General features: G+C 63.7%; 1 protein-coding gene across 1 annotated transcript; it reads left to right on the top strand.

Moving 5' to 3' along the window:
- The first annotated feature begins 1539 nt into the window (after nt 1–1539).
- SRRM2 (serine/arginine repetitive matrix 2) lies at nt 1540–13056 on the top strand. Its single transcript, XM_059731398.1, has 15 exons — nt 1540–1642; nt 2212–2469; nt 3380–3484; nt 3883–4044; nt 4282–4359; nt 4451–4513; nt 4659–4691; nt 5227–5277; nt 5783–5866; nt 5980–6163; nt 6259–11108; nt 11510–11770; nt 12109–12228; nt 12580–12660; nt 12793–13056. The coding sequence occupies exons 2-15, from the start codon at nt 2243–2245 to the stop codon at nt 12800–12802; spliced, it is 6309 nt and encodes a 2102-aa protein (XP_059587381.1). The 5' UTR covers nt 1540–1642; nt 2212–2242; the 3' UTR covers nt 12803–13056.
- The last annotated feature ends 1333 nt before the right edge of the window (nt 13057–14389 follow it).

The raw sequence follows: 14389 nt of genomic DNA, 5'->3' as shown, positions 1-14389 counted from the left end.
AGCACAGAGAGTGACAGGTTAATAACGAGGCATTAATTACCTGCTCTTAATTGTCAGCTGTGTTGTGGCTGTGCTAATGTATATCATTATTAAATGGTATATATACAGCATGTGCATGAGTTACATGTGAGCTGTTTTATGTGTCACAGGCTCTTCACTCGCGTGGGGTCAGATACCCACTTCCAAGTCTCCGTTCCATGTTCTCTGGATGCTCGGTATGACAGGTAACACTCGTGCTATTGTGTGTTGTGACGTGACATGGGTATTACACGTGTCATATATGGCACATGCTATTGTGTGTTATTGCGTCATGGGTATTGCATGCATGCATGTCATGTATGTCACACTATTGTGTTTCATTACATGGCATGGGTATTGCATGTCATATCCAGCACACACTATTGTGTGTGTCATGGGTAGTACATGTATGCATGTCATACAGCACATGTGCTGTTCCATGATATGTCATAGGTATTGCATGCATGTGTGTCATATACAGTGCATACTATTGTGTTCTTACATGTCATGGGTGTTACAGGGCTGTCATATACAGTACATGCTACTGTGTGTTATGTCATAGGTATCACATGCATGTGCGTGTCCTATAGGGTACCTGTGCTATTGTGTGTTATTACGTGTCATGGGTGTTATATGTATGCACGTTGTACAGTATATATACATATGTATATGAATGCACGTGTTGTACAGCACACGGGCTATTCTGTGTTATGTCATAGGTATTGCATACATGTGTGGCATATCTAGATCACGTGCCATTGTGTATTATTACATCACAGGTATTAAATGTGTGTCATATATGGCATGTGCTATCGTGTGTTATTACATCAGGCATTACATGTATGCGTGTATACTATAGGATGCACATACTATTTTCTGTTCTGGCTCATGGGTACTACATGCATGTGGCACATACAGCATATGCTATGGCGGGTTATTACGTCATAAATTTTACATGAAAGTTTAACATGTGTACAAGTCACCAATGGTATACATACTATTGTATGTTATTACAACACAGGTATGGCATGCAGGTGTGTGTTAGACATGTCATGGGCGTGAGATGCATACACGTGCTATGACGTACTTTGCTGTCGTAGCTAGGCCATACTCGCGCGTGCACACGCTACCCGCTCCCCCCGGTCCCTACCCCTACGTGTCCGTGCACGCACACGTGCACACGCAGCTCGACACGTGCGCAGGCCGCGGCCGCCTGCGCAGGCGCACACGGGTCGGACTACATTTCCCAGCGTCCCTTCCCCCGCCAAGATGGCGACCGCTTAGTCCCTCCCACTCATGCGCACAGGACGGGGGCCGACTCCCCAGTGAGGGGACGCGGGGAGCCAGGCCCGGTGCGCATGTGCGCAGCGCTAATCGCCCCCCGCCAGCCTCTGAGGCGCGTGCGCTCCAGGCAGGAGGAGGCCGAAGCGCATGCGCACCGTGGCCTCCCCGACCGGCGCCATTTTGGACTCCGTTGCCCGGCCTGCCCCGCGCGGGGCTTTTCCGGCCCCGCCCCGCGCCGCCCGCGGTCCGCCATCTTCCCGGCCTGCCCCGCGCCGGCCCCAGGCTCCAGCCTCTAGGCCCAGCGTCGCGGAGCGGAGCGGCCTGGTCCGGCCCGGGCCCGGTGAGGGGGGAGGGGGCGTCTGGGAATGAGGGGGGGCTCCTGCGTGGGGGGGAGGAGGGAGGGGGCGTGGAGGGGTGTTGTAGGGGAGAGAGGTCGTGGGGGGCGCGGGGCCGTGGGAAAGGGGTAGTGGGGGCGGTGTTTTGGGCTGGGGGAGGGGCCGTGGAGGTGTTTTGGGGTGGGGGCGGGGTCGTGAGGGGTGTTTTGGGCTGGGGGAGGGGCCGAGGGGGAATCTTTTAGGGGGGAGGGAACGGGGCGGGTGTTTGGGGGCGGGGTCGTGGGGGAATCTTTTAGGGGGGGGCCCGGGGGGTGTTTTGGGGGAGAAGGGTCACGGGGGGGGTGTTCTGTGGGGGAGGGGCTGTGGGGGGCAGGGGCGTGAGCTGAGAGAGGGGGAGTCCTGGGAGGCAAGGGGGAGACATAATGGGGGGAGGGGCTGAGGCCAGCCCCACCCTGGGGAGGAGGTTTGAGGCATGGGGCATTGGAGGGGGCTGGGGGGGTAGGCGGGCAGGTGCTCTGGGAAGGGGGTGGGGCTCCTGGACGTGCCTGGGTTCTTACCCCCCGCCCCCCCGCAGGTCTGGCCGCCCCCCTCCCCCCGGCGGCGCCATGTACAATGGCATAGGGCTGCCCACGCCCCGGGGCAGCGGCACCAACGGCTACGTCCAGCGCAACCTGTCGGCCGTGCGGCACCGGCGGGAGCGGGCTGAGGACGAGGGCGCCCGGGCCGAGCCCGCCTTGCTGAAGCGGCCCAACCAGGACATCCTGGACCATGAGCGCAAGCGCAAGGTGGAGCTGAAGTGCCTCGAGCTGGCTGAGCTCATGGAGGAGCAGGGGTGAGGCTGCTGCCGGGCAGGGCTTGGGTAGGGGCAGTTGGGAAGGTTGTGGGGAGGTCTTTGGGGTAATTATGGGGGTAGGGCTTTGGGCATGGGGTAGCTGGGAAGATTGGGGGGGAGGCCTAGGGGGAGGTGTGGGGGCTGTGGGCAGAGCCAAAGGTGGGCAGCTGGGAAGGTTCGGGGGGGGGGTGTCATGGGGGTGGGGCTTGGGCATGGAGCCAGAGGTATGGGGTAGCTGGGAAGGCTGTAGGGAGGTGTTTGGGGTCTGTGTGGGTGCAGGGCTTGGGGGCAGAGCCAGAGGCACGGGGTGGGGGGTTACTGAGGATTTTGGAGTATGTGTGGGGGTAGGGCCAGGGGTGGGAGATAGGTGGCAGGTTTATAGAGAGGTTGCTGAGGCCTTTGTGGCAGGATGGGGGGGGGCAGAGTCAAGGCATGGGGTAGCTAGGAAAGTTATGTGGAGGTCTCAGGCTGCTGAAGTGGGGTTGGGGGTGGAGCCTGGGAGTAGGGGTGGAGCCAGGGCCTTGGTCAGCTAGGAAGCGCATAGGGACCTTTCTGGGGCATTTGGAACAGGGCTAGGGGCGGGGCTTGGGGGCAGAGCCAGGGGCACTGCGTAAGTGGGCAAGCCATAGTAAGTTCCTGAGACTTCTGGGGCAGGGTTGGCGTGGAGCCGGGGTGGGGGCGGAGCCAGGGTACGGGGTAGCAGAGATGCTTGTAGGGGTGTCTGGGGCTGTTGAGGCTGTTAGGGGTCGAGTTTGCAGGTCAAGGGGCAGAGCCAGGGCACAGGGCAGGTGGGAGTCACAGGAACATATACAGAGGCAATGAAGTAGGTTTGGAGGTGGGGCTTAGGCTTGGGGGTGGAGTCATGGGGGGGTTGGCAAGGCCCCGTTCCCCACTGAAGCCCCGTCCCCAGGTACACGGAGGGGGAGATCCAGGAGAAGGTGGCCACCTTCCGCCTCATGTTGCTGGAGAAGGACATTGGGGGCAAGGACATCGACACCCCTGAGGGGCGCCCCACGTGAGTGACCCCTGATCTCTCACCCCCCATGGCAGTGCCCCTCACTCCTTATCCACAGCACCACCCCCACCACCAGCAATGCCCCTCACTCCTGACCTGCAGCTCCCCCCAGTGGTGCCCCTCCCTCCCAACCAACAGCAACCCCCTTCACCCCTCCACAGCAGTGCCCCTCACTCCTGACCTGCAGCCCCCTCCAGTGGTGCCCCTCGCCCCGACTCCTGACCCACAGCCCCCCTGGCGAGCAGTGCTCCTTGCTTCCAATCATCCCATGGCACTGGAGGGGTTTAAAGCAGGTTGGGGGAATCTGGGAGCCTGGACACCTGGGTCCTCTGGGCTGGGGGACGACAGTAATGGGTGCTGGGTACCTGGATCCAACACCCCCGCCCCCCCTCCTGCAGGGTGACGGAGACCCACCAGCTAGCCGAGGCAACGGAGCGTAAGAACGAGCGACTCCGCGCCGCCTTCGGCATCAGCGACTCCTACGTGGACGGCAGCTCCTTTGACCCCCAGCGCCGGGCACGCCCTGCTCCCCGTCCGCCTGACCCCGTCCCGCCCCACAGGTACCTGGGGATGTGCTGCACACCTGGGTTCTCTTTGGGATGGGGGGTTTTGGTGGGGGGGCCTGGAAACTTAGATTGTATGTGTTTGCATTTGCACCGGACACCTGGGTTCTTTGTTGGGACGGGGTTGGGGGTTGTGCCTTTGTGTGACCCAGATGCCTGGGTTCTCTGGGTGCGTGTCCCAGATGCCTGGGTTGCATGTTTGACTCTCTCTCTCTCCCCCCCCCCCCGCCCCAGCCTGGTGCGAGAGTCCAGCAGCTCCCGGTCTCCGTCCCCCAAGCAAAAGAAGAAGAAAAAGAAGAAAGACAGAGGGAGGTGGGTACCTGGACACCCGGGTTCTCTGGGGTGGGAGAGTAGGGGTCTGGATCCTTGGGTTTTCATCATGCCCTCCCCCTGTTGCTGCTAGGTCAGAGAGCCGGTCACCCTCACGCCGAGAGAGGAAGAAAAGCTCCAAGAAGAAGAAACACCGGTGAGAGCCTCTTGGGGTGGTGGCAGGGTTTGGAGGGGCAGGGGGTCATCCTGCCCCTCTGCCCACCCAGGGGTATACCATTGGGGGGCCAGGGCTGAGCTACAGGCCCCCCAGTGCAACGGTGACTCCTGTCCTCTCTCCACAGATCAGAATCAGAGTCGAAGAAGAGGAAACACCGGTGAGTCGAGGGTGGGCAGCAGTCCCAGCCAGAGGGAGTGGGCTGGGGAGGGCAAGAGTCCTGGGTGGGGGGTGGCAGGAGACCTGGCTGGTGGGGAGAGGCAAAAGTCCTGGCTTCTGGGGTCCTGGGGGGCAGGAGAATTAGGTGAGGGGGTCACCGTGGGGCAGCAGCATTGGTCTGGGAGGGGCTTTGGGGCAGTAGCTTGGGTCGGGGTCCTCCAGGAAGGCAGTGGGGGGGTGAGACCAGGGAGGCTAGGAGCCTGGACTCTCTGGGCGGCAGGCAGGGGAGCAAGAGCATTGGCTGGGAGTGGCAGCACTGGAGCAAGAGGGCAGCTCCCTTCTCCACCCCTGGGGGGCTCCACAGCTCTGCCCAGTCCTATAGGCATTGGGGACGCTCTGGTGTCTCTTCCTTCCAACATCTTTATGGTCTTCCCCTCGCAGAGTCCTCCAGGCCCTGCCCTGTCCTCCCACTGCCCTGGGGGTGGGGCGGGGGGCCTGAGGGACTAGGGGGTATCACATGACTCCTTTTGCCCCAGGTCCCCAAGCCCCAAGAGCAAGCGCAAGTCCAAGGAGAAGAAGAGGAAGAGGTAAGGGGTAGGGCCCCAGATGCCTGGGTTCCCTGGGGAAGGAATGGGGGCTCGGGAGGGGGAGCTAGGAGCCCGGACGCCTGGGTTCCCTGTGAAAAGTGGGAGGGGCATGGGGTAAGGGAAAAAGGGGTGGGAGGACTTGGGGGGCAGAGTTTGCAGGTCAGGGGTGGCGCCAGGGCATGGGGCAGATGGAAGGACTCATAGGAATATGGGTAGAGGCAGTAGGATAAGTTTGGGGGTAGAGTCTCTTTGAGAGCCCCTTGGGGGGGCTGTGGAGGGAGGGGCTTGGCAAGGCCCTGCCCCTCACTGAAGCCCCACCTCCCAGCAAGAAGGCTGGGAGCCCAGACACCTGGGTTCTCTCAGGGGAGGGATCACTTCCCTATGCCCCTTCATTCTTCCCCTCCCAATAGAGCCATCTTCCCTTATTGCCCCACTGATTTAATTGCTCCTGTATTCCACTAATTGTTCTCCTCTCCCACTAATTTCCCTTGCTTGTTGACCCCAGGTCCACCAGCGAATCACAGAAGGGCCGGCGGGAACGCTCATCTTCACCCGACTCCTCCGACTCCTCGGATACCTCCCGCAGCAGGTAGGAGTGAGGGGCAACTCCCCCAGGCGAGACAATACCACAGAGGTGGGGACCAGAAAGCAGGTCCCAGTGGTGTTTTGCCCCCGACTTGACTCTGTTGTCCCCATTGCCAGGTCCCGAAGCACCACGGCCCAGAAACGGGGGGCCCCAGCCCGGCGGAGTGAGACGCCCCCGGCCCCCTCACGGCGCCGGGGAGAGACCGAGGGCACCTCCAAGCCCCCTGCTGAGAGGGAGCGGTCGACCACCCCTGAGCCGGCCCGGAGGGGCCGCAGCACCAGCCCCCGGGACAAGCGAGAGGTACGTCGCCTGGACGCCTGGGTTCTCCGGGGCGGGCGGGGGGGTGCTGGTGGCTAGACACCTGCGTTGCTCACTCTTCGTCTCTCTCCCCACAGAAGCCACTACCCAAGCGCAGCCCAGAACGCGACTCCCGCCACCGTTCACCCTCCCCTCCCCACACCACCCCCTTCCCCAAGGCCCGTGACCAGGACCGCCCCACCTCCCCCTCCCGGCCCAGCTCCCCCTCCCCTGCCCGCCACCGGTCCAAATCCCCCCGCTCAGCCTCCCCGGCCCCCCAGGCTTCACCGCCACGGCCCCGGCCTCGCTCCCTCTCCCCGGCTCTCCCCGTGGCCAAGGCCTCCGACTCCGAGGCGTCCTCCCCGGAGCCCCCAAAGAAATCCCTCCCCCTCCCCCAGCGCCGGGACCCGTCCAGCTCCCCTGAGGACCAGCGCCCGGCCAAACCGGTGCCTGCCAAGTCCTCAGCAGCCCGCCGCGACCGCTCGCCCACGCCCTCTAAAACCTCCAAGTCGCGAGGGACTTCCAAGAGGGATGGGTCGCGCTCCCGAACCCCTGTGACCCGCCGCGGGCGTTCCCGCTCCTCCCGCACCCCCCAGCGCCGTGCCCGCTCCCGCACCCCCCAGCGCCGTGCCCGCTCCCGCACCCCCCAGCGGCGTGGCGGGGGCAGGTCCCGGTCCCGGACACCGCGGCGTGGGCGTTCCAGCCGCTCCCGGACCCCCCAGCGCTGGGGGAAGTCAAGGTCACGCACGCCACCGCGCTGGGGCCGGTCTCGGAGCCCCCAGCGGCGGGGCTTGTCCCGCAGCCGCAATGCTGGGAGGTGGGCGCGGTCGCGCAGCCCGGCCCGCCGCCGGTCCCGCTCCAGGAGCCCAGCTCGCCGCGGCCGCTCCCGTTCCAGGACTCCGCCCCGGAGAGCTCGGTCCAGGTCCCGGACTCCACCCCGGAGAGCTCGGTCCAGGTCCCGGACCCCAGCCCGGCGCGGTAGATCGAGATCCCGGACCCCACCGCGGAGAGCTCGATCTAGATCCCGGACGCCGGCACGACGTGGGAGGTCAGTGTCATCTCCCCGCCGTGAGCGCTCGCAGGTCTCCCCTCGCCGCAGCCGGTCAGCATCTTCAGGGGATCGCCAGCGGCGGAGACACACCCGTGGCGCCACTCGCCGCAGCCGCTCCGAGTCGTCGCCAGACCTGAAGGCCCCCAAGAAGAAGGCGCGGGTCTCGGCCCGCCGCAGCCGTTCGGCCTCCCGGCGCCGGTCCCGGAGCCGCCGCTCGGCTTCATCCCCGCCAGCCCCCAAGTCACGCACGCCCCCAGCTCGCCGGCGCCGCCGCCGCTCGTCCAGCTCCACACCGGCCCCCAAGAGGCGGTCACGCACCCCAGCCAGGCACCGCCGTCGCAGCCGGTCCCGCTCCAGCCCTGAAGCCCTGAGGAAGTCACGGACACCACCCCCACGGCGCAGGAGGAGCCGCTCTGCCTCGTCCCCTCCACCAGCTACCAGGAGGAAGTCAAGGTCACCACCACGTCGGAGCCGGTCAAAGGAGAAGGGGCATGTGGCTGCTCGCCGCAGTCGGTCCACCTCCTCCCCAGAGCTACGGCAGCAATCTAGAGCCAAGGCCTCGCCGGAGCCCAGGAAGGCGTCTAAGTCCCCAGCTGCCAGGGGCAGATCCCGGGGATCTGTGGAGCCCAGGAAGACGTCCAGATCCCCACCAACAAGGGGCAGATCTCGGGGATCTCCAGAGCTCAGGAAAGCTTCAAAGTCTCCGCCTGCCCGGGGTAGGTCAGGGGGGTCTCCAGAGCCTAAGGCCACTTCAAGGTCCCCACCCTCCCGGGGCCATGCAGATCTGAAGACCTCTAGATCCCCACTGGTGCGAGCTCGATCCAGGGGATCTCCGGAGCTGAAGAAGCCTTCTCAATCCCCACCAGCTTGGGGCTGGCCCCGGAGCTCTCCAGAGCCGAAGAAGGCCTCGCCAGTGAGGGGGAGATCCCAGGTTTCTCTGGAGACGAAGACTATCTCTAGATCTCCCCCTACCAGGGGCCGGGTCAGAGGCTCTCCAGAGCTGCCGGCCATCTCTAGATCTCCGCCCACAAGAGTCCGAGCGGGTCCCTCTCCAGATCCAAAGAAGGTTTCTCGGTTCTCTCCGGAGCTGAAGGCAACATCCAGATCGCCCCCAAAGGCCCGGCTTGGGGTCTCTCCAGAGCCCAGGAAGGCCTCAAGGGGGTCTCCGGACCTGAAGAAGATGTCTAGGTCTCCACCGGCACGGGGGAGATCTCGGTCACCCAGCCAGGCCCGTTCAGGCTCCTCCCCAGAGCTGAGGATGTCCAGATCCCCACCTGGGAGGGCACTTTCGCCTGTCAGAGGCCACTGTGGACTCTCTCCAGAGCCCAAGACAACATCCAAGTCTCCGCCTCCACGGAGCAGGGCAGCAGCCTCTCCAGAGCCCAAGAAGACTTCCCGGTTATCACCCTCCCGGGGCCGAGCCAGACTATCTCCAATCACAAAAGAGAAGTCCAGGTCACCGCCGTCCAGGGGCCGGGCTGGGTCATCCCCATTAACGAGTGACAAGTCCAGGTCACCGTCATCCAGGTCCCGGGCCAGATCATCCCCAGTAATGAAGGACAAGCCCAAGTCACCCTCCGCAAGGAGCCGAGTGGGATTGTCCCCGGCAGCTAAGGACAAGTCGAGATCTCCACCCATCAGGGGCCAGTCAGGTGCCTCTCCAGAGCCCAAGAAGACTTCTAGGTCCCCACCGTTGAAGGCCTGGGCTGCAGCCTCTCCAGAGGCGAGGAAGGCGTCTCGGTCCCCGACTATCAGGGCCCAATCCAGGGCCTCACCAGAGCTGAAAAAGACATCCAGGGGCCGGTCGCGGTCACCTCCAGAGCTCAAGAAAACATCAAGATCCCCGCCCGGCCGAGCTCGATTGGGGGCATCCCCAGAGGTGCCAGGCAGATCCCCACCTGCCCGGAGCCGCCAGGGGGCTTCTCCGGAGCTGAAGAAAGTCTCAAGGTCCCCAACAGCATGGGACCGGGGCCGGACATCTACAGAAGTGAAGACTACAAGCAGATCCCCACCCGCCAGGGGTGGCGAAGGTGTCTCTCCAGAGCTGAAGAAAGGGTTGAAGTCTCCAGCAGCACGGGGCTGGGCTGGGACCTCTCCAGACCCCAAGGTGACATCGAGATCTCCACCCACCAGGGGTTGGGCCAGGTCATCTCCAGAACTGAAGAAGGGTTCGAGGTCTCCAGCGCGGAGCCGAGCCGAGTCATCTCCAGAGCTGAAGAAGGGTTCGAGGTCTCCAGCACGGAGCCGAGCCGGGTCGTCTCCAGAGCTGAAGAAGGGTTCGAGGTCTCCAGCGCGGAGCCGAGCCGGGTCGTCTCCAGAGCTGAAGAAGGGTTCAAGGTCTCCAGCGCGGAGCCGAGCCGGGTCGTCTCCAGAGCTGAAGAAGGGTTCAAGGTCTCCAGTGCGGAGCCGAGCTGGGTCGTCTCCAGAGCTCAAGAAGGGATCGCGGTCTCCGGCACGAAGCCGGGCTGGGTCATCTCCAGACCTGAAGAAGGGATCAAGGTCTCCGGCGCGAAGCCGGGCTGGGTTGTCTCCAGATCTGAAGGACAAATCCAGGTCACCGCCCTCCAGGGGCCAGGCTGGGTCATCCCCAGTTCGGAGCCGGGCTGGGTCATCTCCAGAGCTCAAAAAGGGCTCTAGGTCTCCAGTAGTGCGAAGCCGGGCTGGGTCATCTCCAGAACCCAAGATAAAGTCAAGATCACCGGCACGGGGCCAGGCCAGGTCATCACCAGAGCTGAAGAAGGGTTCCAGGTCCCCGGCTGGACGGGGCCGGGGTGGGTCATCTCCAGAATCCAAGATGGCCTCCAGATCGCCACCAGCACGGGGCCGGACCGGGTCTTCTCCAGAGCTGAAAAAGGGGTCTAGGTCACCAGCGGTGCGGAGCCGCGCCGGGGCCTCTCCCGAGTTGAAGATGAGGTCGCGGTCTCCACCTCCAAGAGGCCGAGGGGGGTCACCTTCAGAGCCCAAGATGAGACCGAGCTCTCCACCACCGCGGGGCCGAGCCGGGTCCTCTCCGGAGCCCAAGACGGCCTCCAGGTCCCCACCCACCCGGGGTAGATTCAGAGCTTCTCCAGAACTAAAGAAGCTCCCCAGCTCCCCACCCTCCAGGGGCAAGGCCATGGGGTCTCCGGAGCCCAGGAAGGCATCTCGCTCGCCCCCCGCCCGGGGCAGGTCAGGGGTCTCTCCAGAAGCCAAGATGTCATCCAGATCTCCGCCTGTGAGAGGCCGGGGCGGGTCCCCCCCAGAGCCCAAGATGGCCTCCAGGTCCCGCCCCTCGCCTTCGCCTCCTCGCCTCAGCCGTGCCAGCTCAGGGGCCCCTGCCACGCCCCGAGGCCCCCTGAGGAGGAGGGGGGCAGCCAGCCCACCATCGTCCCCGGAGAGCCCCCGGGCCTGTCGGGGCAAAAGAGAGGCGTCGGCCAGCCCGGTGCGACCCCGCTCTCGGTCCCCACCGAAGCTGGACGTGTCCCGAGCCCCCCAGGCAGTGGTTCCAGCTCCTCCAGCCACCACCCGGCCCCGGAGCAGCGCCGCCCGGGCCTCCCGGTCCCCCCCCATCCTGGAGCGCTGCCCCCCTGCCCCCGGCCCTCAAGGTGATGCCCCCGGCCTGGCAGAGAAGCCCCGGTCCTCCTCATCCTCTTCCTCCTCATCATCCTCATCCTCCTCCTCCTCCTCGTCCTCGTCTTCCTCCTCCCGCCAGGGGGCCAAGGCAGAGCCCGAGGCCCTGCCCCTGGGCCCAGCCCCACCCCCTGGGCCCTCTGGCTCCTCTTCCTCTTCCTCCTCCTCCTCATCTTCATCATCATCCTCCTCGTCGTCCTCATCCTCTTCGGATTCAGACTCGGACTCCAGCTCCAGCTCGGCCCCGGGCAGCCCGGCCGGACCCCCGGCCCCCATCGCCCATGCACAGTAAGAGCCCTGCCGTCCTGCCCCCCACCCCCTCCCTCCAAGTGCCCATCCCGATCCCTGCAGTGCCACAGCTCCCCCTGGTGCATCCTTTGCCACTCTGCCCTGTGGCATCCCCTGTTGGTCCCCAGGCTCACAATGTGGTGTCCCTGGGTGGTCCCCAGGCTCACAAGCCCTCCACCCTAGTGGTCCCTGGCCCTGCTTTGTTCCCCACAGTGGCCCCCACCCAATTCCCTGCCCCTCTACCACCCATCCTAGTTCCTACAGTGCCCCCCCTTGCCAATTTCTCTGCCCCCCTGTGGCTCCCCTAGGGGTCCCCTTCAGCCCTCTTGGTGGCCTCCCCAATCTCCCCACCCAACGGTGCCACCCCATGATCCCTTTCTTCCCCCCCATCCCTGCGACAGGCCGCCCAGCCCCACGCTGAAGGAGCCCGGACGTGAGGGGCGCCCCCCAGAGGTGGCCAAGCGGAAGCGGCACTCCAGCAGCTCCAGCAGCACCTCATCGTCATCCTCGTCTTCGTCCTCATCCTCCTCGTCCTCTTCCTCCTCCTCCTCGTCTTCGTCCTCGTCTTCGTCCTCATCCTCCTCGGAGCCCTCCCCCAAGGCTGGCACCCAGCCCCCGCCCAAGCCAACCCCTAAGAAAAAGGCCTCACCTGAGCAGAGGAGGTGAGTGGGCAACAGCCTGGATGCCCGGGTCCCTGGAGCCCAGGCTAGGAGCAGGAAGGGGTCCAGGAACCCAGGGGTCCAGATGATACTATATTGGCTTCAGGGTGGGGGCTCTTGGGTTACCCTATGCCTGAGTTTGTCACCTTTGGTTGGTGCGCTGGTCAGGGTGTGGAGGAGGGCAGTTATAACCCAGGCACCTGGGTTCCTGGTTCCTCTGCAACTTGGGGGGTGTCTGGCCTGGACACCTGTGTCCTCTCGGGGCTGGGGAAAGGGCGTAGCAGGGACTCCAGGCCCAGACACCTGGGTTCTGACGCCCTTCCCCGCTGCCCGCCCGCCAGGTCCCGCAGCCCCCGGAAGCCGATAGATTCCCTGCGCGACTCGCGCTCCCTCAGTTACTCGCCCGTTGAGCGCCGCCGCGGCCCTTCCCCTGCCTCGCCCATCGCCCACGACCGCCACAGGTACCCAGGGGCAGGGCCTGGGAAGCAGGGGGAGGGGCTGGGACTGGGGGTGGGGTCTAGAGGGGAGGGGCTGGGGTTTGGGGCTACAGAGGGAGGGGTGGGGCCTGGAGTGGAGGGCAGGGCTCAGGGGGGGGGTGGAGCTTGTTACCTGAGCGGGGATCTGGGAACAAGAAGAGGGGCCTTTGATTGGGTGGGGCATGCAGCCAAGAGGAGGCAAGGCCTGGCAGTTGGGGGTGGGGCTAAGGCCAAGGGGTGGGGCTACAGGCCAAGTTTCTGGAGAGGGCAGGGCTAGGAGCATGGGAGGGGCCTCTAGTGAGGACACTTAACTAATGACCCCCCCTGCCCCTCCAGCGACAGGTCTGCTCATCGGAGCCGCTCGCCCGGGCACAAGCGCCGGAGAGACAGCGCCAGCCCCCGGCGGCGGGACTCACGGTGAGGGGGTGGGGCTTGGCCTCTGGCCTTGGGGTGGTGGGGGGAGGCGGGGGCTTTGCTTCAGAAGGGGGTGTGGTCAAGGCTCCCTGGCCAATTAACCCCCTCTCTTTTTTCTGTCTCCATCTCTTCCAGGTCCCCCTAGATCCACCCTCCCCCCAACACACACACACCAACCCCCAAAACCCCCCGGTTTTGGTTCATTCCGGGCAGAAAATGGCTTATTTTTTGGGGGGGGTCGTCGGCAGTGACAACATGGCTCCCGCCTCCTCTTCCTTTTGGGTCCTGAATACGTTTGGGGGTTTTTTTTGGTTTTTTTCCTTTTTTCTGTGAATTTTACAGATAAAAAAAGACAAAAAAAACAAAAAATGAAGGGAAAAAAAACAACCTGCCTCCCTCCCCCGCAGTCGTCGTGGTTCATTCCAGCCCCCCCCCGCCCCCCAGCTGAGGGGGTTGGATGTGTGGCTGGTCAGGGACCCCAGCATCTGGGTCTCAATTGGGGGGCGTCTGATTGGTCGCCTTCTGCCTTGCTGCCCCTCTGCCAACCAATCCAAGTGCAGCTTCCTGTGTGGCTGTTCTGTGCTGGCCCCGGATCCCACCCCAGAGTCGTCTGCATCTTGGCTCCAGGTAACGCCTTCCTTGGGGTGTTATGTGGCTGTGCTGCACCCCAGAGCCAGCTGCGTCACTGAGTTTCTATGAAACTATGAGTCCTTGTTATGCCCAGTCCCTAACCATGCCCCACCCCAGAGCCAGCTGCAACGCCAGGTCTCTGTGAAACCCAACTCCCGCCGCCCTCCACCTCAGAGCCAGCCGCATCACTGGGTCCTTGTTACACCCAGCCCGTGCTGTGCCCCACCCTAGAGTCAACTGCATCCCCAGGTCCCCGTTACATGCAGCCCCTGCTGTGCCCCACCCCAAAGCCAGCCCCGGCCAGTACAGAGAGAGGACCCATATCAGTGTGACATGCATGGTAGGGGCCCTGATGAGGGGGGAACACTTCTAATGGGGTCTATGTGGGGAGGAAGAATATTGGGGTGAGACAACTGGGGGAGGTGGGGGAAACTGTAGGGGGAACATGAGGTCCACAAGGGGGCATGTGGCATGGGGTCCTTGATCTTTTGCAGGGACAGGTATTGGAGTGGCACTGTTTGGGGGCACATGGGGCAGGGCCTTGATCTTTTGGGGAGAGCAGATATGGGGGTGACCCTATTGGGGGCACAGGTGGGTCCTTAATCTTTTGGGGGAGACCCTATGAGGAAGGTGGTAGGGGTAGAAGTGTAGAGGCTGGATTTTCTGGAGGGACCCATATTAGGGTGACAGCTGCACAGGAGAGGATCCGTATGGGCATCACACAATGGAGGGGTGTGTTTCCTAGGGGGACCCACATTGGGGTGACACCTGCATATATGGAACCCACATGGGTGTCACACAACAGTGAGGTGGATTTTTGGGGGGGGGGTCCTACAGAGGGGGGAGACACTTGCAGATGGGGGACTCATGGGCATTACAGAATGGGGTGATGGATTTTTGGGGGGGACCCATATTGGAGTGAGACCCGTATGGGCATCACACAATGGGGGTGGGTTTTGGGGGGGCCCATATTGGGGTGACCTGCATATGGGGGACCCACATGGGGTCACAATGGGGTGGACTTTCTGGGGGCCCCATATGGGGGGGTGATTGTGTATGGGGGACCCACATGGGACCACAGAATGGGGGGTGCATTTCCTGG

Source organism: Alligator mississippiensis, chromosome 7, assembly GCF_030867095.1.
Source record: "Alligator mississippiensis isolate rAllMis1 chromosome 7, rAllMis1, whole genome shotgun sequence".
Classification (NCBI taxonomy): Eukaryota; Metazoa; Chordata; order Crocodylia; family Alligatoridae; genus Alligator; species Alligator mississippiensis.
This window is presented reverse-complemented; position numbering and strand designations above follow the sequence as displayed.